The sequence below is a fragment of the Nerophis ophidion genome, linkage group LG13, assembly GCF_033978795.1.
Source record: "Nerophis ophidion isolate RoL-2023_Sa linkage group LG13, RoL_Noph_v1.0, whole genome shotgun sequence".
Classification (NCBI taxonomy): Eukaryota; Metazoa; Chordata; class Actinopteri; order Syngnathiformes; family Syngnathidae; genus Nerophis; species Nerophis ophidion.
In genome coordinates this window covers 51,751,377-51,756,376 of record NC_084623.1, presented here as the reverse complement: position 1 = coordinate 51,756,376, position 5,000 = coordinate 51,751,377, and the positions used below count along the sequence as shown (strand labels likewise).

The following is a 5,000-nucleotide window of genomic DNA, read 5'->3' as shown; positions in this document are numbered from 1 at the left end:
ACACACATACATACATATATATACAGTATGTGTGTATATACATATATATACACACATACATACATATGTGTATATACATATATACACACATACATATATATGTGTATATATATATATATATATATATATATATATATATATATATATATATATGTGTGTGTGTGTGTGTGTTACTTTACATGCAGTCGGCATGTAAAGTAAAATATATGTATTTATATACACACACATACATATGTATGCATATATACATATATACATATGTATATACGTGTGTACACATATATACATACACATACATATATATACACCACACACACATATATATATATACACACACACACACACACACACACACACACACACATATATATATATATACATACATATACACATACATGTATATATCCACATATATACATATATATTAGTACACATGTATATATACACACACATATATATATATACATACATACATACATACATAGATATACACATATATACACATACATATACACATATATAAATACATATAGATATATACACATGTATACATACATATATACATATTATATTAATATAATGCATATATAATTAATAATGAATATATTTGGATAATAAGAGTATGTGAAAGTTCGACTTATACCTTCTTTACTTCTGTGACAACCTCCTTAATGTTTGGTAATCAATCAGAAATATCAAGCAGCTAAAATGTGCCAAATATCGATAAGTGTGGAGAGTGTTTCGCATTTTCCCATTAAGTTTTAAAAAGGATTTAAATAGGAGTAATTTAATTGTTCTTTTTATGGTGAATGGCCTTTTTTTAATCATGTCCACAAAGTTCAGTGAGCAGGTTGTGTTATGTGTGACCATGCCTCTTCACATTGTGTTGTTTGCTTCTTTTTTTTTGCACCATGACTAGGGAAGGTTGTTTGCATTGGCATGATTAAAGGTATTTGATCTGCATTACTCACGTTGTCCACTAGATGTCAACATTATAACAACAAAATACATTGTCAGAACACTGAAATGAATGAAATCTTACTGTAGGCGAGATTCCCTCTTAAACTGATGACGTCTCGTGGCCCAATTTGAAGATGTCATTAGACGGCACTCTGCCCGCGGCTGTAGTTTGGAGACCCCTAGTCTAATATGTTTCACAATACAGTATCAATCTTACATTCTGTGTGACCATGTGTGTTTACATTTTGCATAGGATTTTTTAATATATTTGCACCATGACTAGTGAAGGTTGTTTGGATTTGGTCATATAGGTAAATGCTGTGCATTCCTTTATGTTGTGGCTAGGGATGGGCAACGTTTACATTTGAACCAATATTTTTTGTGTGTGTTAATAAATATTGTTTTGATAATGAAATAACTTTTCATCTCAATGTTGCTGTACCATTGTTTTATTTTGTTTTATAATGACATTTAGTTGCAATTACAGTGTCAAGTCCAAGACATTAGAAGGCAGTAGGGTTATTTTTTTTTATTGATTGAAACTTTTATTGTAGATTGCACAGTACAGTACATATTCCGTACAATTGACCACTAAATGCTAAAACCCGAATAAGTTTTTCAACTTGTTTAAGTTAATCAATTCATGGTACAAATAAATACTATCAGCATAATACAGTCATCACCCAAGTTAATCATCAGAGTATATACATGTAATCCATCCATTTTCTACCGCTTATTCCCTTTTTTGAGGTCGCGGGGGGCGCTGGCGCCTATCTCAGCTACAATCGGGCGGAAGGCGGGGTACACCCTGGACAAGTCGACGTAATTATTTACATTATTTACAATCTGAGGGGTGGGATGTGGAGGGGGTTGGGATCAGCACTTCAGTCATCGACAATTTTATCATCTGAGAAATGGGTATAGTTTATGGTGTCTTCCCCGTCTTTTGTTGCGCCCTCAAAGTGTTCATACTCTATGTATTGTACTTATTAAGCACCATCTGTTAGATTGTAACGTGCATCTTAGTTGTAGTTTTCATTAACGAGTTTTGAGGCCTTGAAATCGCCATGTAAAATCGCTAATGCTAATCAGTAGCATGTCGATGGCAAAGCCAAAAAACATAAGTGATCTGTGCGGATATTAAATTGTATCCATATTGGCCGTGGACCCCGACTTAAACAAGTTGAAAAACTTATTCGGGTGTTAACATTTAGTGGTCAATAGAGATGCGCGGATAGGCAATTATATCATCCGCATCCGCATCACCAAAGTCCTCATCCACCCGCCGTCCACCCGAACCAACATTTTATCAGGACCGTACCCGCCCGCCAACCGCCCGCTGAAATACATCAGAGGTTGTCCGCCTTTGCCACTCACAGAGCTATTTAAGCCTGTTTCACAGAGTAATGATGACAATTGGAGCCGCTAACGTTCCCGGGACTATCCAATACCGTTCATCCTGATTACAAGAATATGGGCGTGCTGTGAAGCCATTGCCTTAAACACCTTCAACAACATGTATGAACCGATTGTTGGTCCGGCAACATGTGTGCAGCTTCCGCAATTACACGTTCAAGATTGAAAGGCATACTGGGTGATACAGAGTACACTGATAGTTGTGATATAAACAACTTTAACACTTACTAATATGCGCCACGCTGTGAAGCCACACCCAACAAGATTGACAAACACATTTATAATAATAATAATAATGGATTAGATTTATATCGCGCTTTTCTAATGTTAGAAACTCAAGGCGCTCACAGTGAAGTGGGAACCCATCATTCATTCACACCTGGTGGTGGTAAGCTACATCAGTAGCCACAGCTGCCCTGGGGTAGACTGACGGAAGCGTGGCTGCCAGTTTGCGCCTACGGCCCCTCCGACCACCACCTATCATTCATTCATCATTCATTCACCAGTGTGAGCGGCACCGGGAGCAAGGGTGAAGTGTCCTGCCCAAGGACACAACGGCGGCGATTTGGATGTCAATAGGTGGGAAGCGAACCTGCAACCCTCAGGTTTCTGGCACGGCCGCTCTAACCACTACGCCATGCCGCCCCATTTCGGGAGAACATCCTCACAGTAACACAACATAAACGCAACACAAGAAATACCCATAATCCTTTGTATCCGTGACACTTCCTGAATATATTTTACACCCCTGCGCCCCCAACCCCGCCCACCTTACCGACGCACGGGGGGTGGTGGGGTTTGCTGCTAGCGGGGTGTATAAAATAGGAAGTGTCATGAATACAAAGGATTATGGGTATTTGTTGTGTTGCGTTTATGTTGTGTTACTGTGAGGATGTTCTCCCGAAATGTGTTTGTCGTTCTTAATTGGTGTGGCTTCACAGCGTGGCGCATATTACTAAGAGTGTTAAAATTGTTTATATCACAACCATTAGTGTACTCTGTGTCACCCAGTACGCCTCGCAGTCGTGTGCGTGTTACCTCGGAAGCCACACACAACATGATGCTAGACTGACAAGCAGATCATACATGTTGTAGTAGGCGACAAAGCCAATGGCTTCATTGCACGCCCTAATACTTATTATCTGGGTGACTACCGGCAGTCGTTCAGGAGAATAATAGCGTCTCTTATTGTCTTCTTCGCTTTATGACACAGGTCTTAAATGGCACTTTGAATGGCAAAGGATATCGAACACAGAACCATGCATATCAAATATTTCCGGATGGTTCAACCGCCACCCGCCCGAATCTAATTAAAATCAATTTTTTCGTCATGTCAACCGCCCGACCCGCGGATGAGACCGCAAACCGCGCATCTCTTGTGGTCAATTGTACGGAATATGTACTACACTGTGCAATCTACTAAGAAAAGTTTCAATCAATCAATCAAAGGCCAATACTCAGGGCTCCAATATTGGTATCGTATCGGAACACTCCTAATATAAATACACAAATAGATGTTCCACATTTTTTTTTTTACATTCAACCCAATTAAAACCCATTTGTGCACAATCATATCAGCCACTGCATCTCACTATCTGAATAACAATTGAGGTTGTGGTGTTGTCACCTTCAGCATTGAGCAGCTTCCTGTCTCTGTAAAGATCCGTGAGGAAGAGACTGTTGACCAGTGTGGACTTTCCAAGGCCAGACTCCCCTGCAGGCACACAACAAGAACATGGAAAGACAAACCAGGTAAGAGAGTTGCCTCTGTTGGGACATCCGTCGGATTTTTTACCTGCCACCATTAATGTGAAGTCGAATCCTTTCTTGACCGACTTGCGGTGCACCTGGTTCGGCAGCGTCGCAAAGCCTACGTACTCCTTGTCCTGATCCTGCAACAAAAAAAAAAGACATTTGTATTGTATAACTGCACTTTTAGTCAACATTAGTATAGCAACACAACATGTTTACTCTATTCCACCACAATAACGTTAATGATCTGTTTTGACACCACCAACAGACTAATTATAGCGGAACCTGCTTATGTCGGACTGGCTAACCAACGCTGACAGTAACGGTTGTCCCAAGTTGAAATCAAAACTAGCCCCTGCTCACATATTTACTCATCGACATTCTGCCAACATTACAATATTTCATGTTTTTATTTAACAGAGCAGCTGTGGTAACACTCAAATGAACCTCTTGTACATGTGCAAATCTCTATTATTCCGACTAACAATGGAAAAAAAATACTAATGAATGTAGAATCCAAGTGAATACCACCGTTCTTTTACTTTGAAGTTGATTTCGCACTGAACAGGAAGTATCTGTGTGCATGTTTTAATGTTGTGGAGTTATTGAGTCTGTTAAGCTGATTGGAGAGCATAGCTTCCACAGCTGGTGGGTCCCTGATGATGACTTCTGTTTTGTTTGATCAGCCGTTTTACTGCCCTGTGACAAACATCGTTTGGAAACAATTATGGTATGTAAAAAAACATTTACAAAATCTTTTTGTGTAAATAACTTATTTCGCAATGTATATATCAGTCTGATGTGTCAAATACATGGAAAACATTTTTTCTTCTGAAAATTTAGTGGGTGCAGTTTATATACATACATACGTA

At 39.0% G+C, this 5,000-nt stretch overlaps 1 protein-coding gene across 3 annotated transcripts in view; it reads right to left on the bottom strand.

The window, feature by feature from the left end:
* Nucleotides 1–5,000, bottom strand: part of septin4b (septin 4b) — a 102,938-nt gene that overhangs the window by 18,119 nt on the left and 79,819 nt on the right. For all 3 annotated transcript variants that reach the window (XM_061919173.1, XM_061919171.1, XM_061919172.1), the window contains 2 exons: nucleotides 4,172–4,268; nucleotides 4,004–4,090 (listed from right to left, as the gene is read on the bottom strand). In XM_061919173.1, the coding sequence (XP_061775157.1) occupies nucleotides 4,004–4,090; nucleotides 4,172–4,268 (184 nt within the window). The remainder of the gene's footprint in view (nucleotides 1–4,003; nucleotides 4,091–4,171; nucleotides 4,269–5,000) is intronic.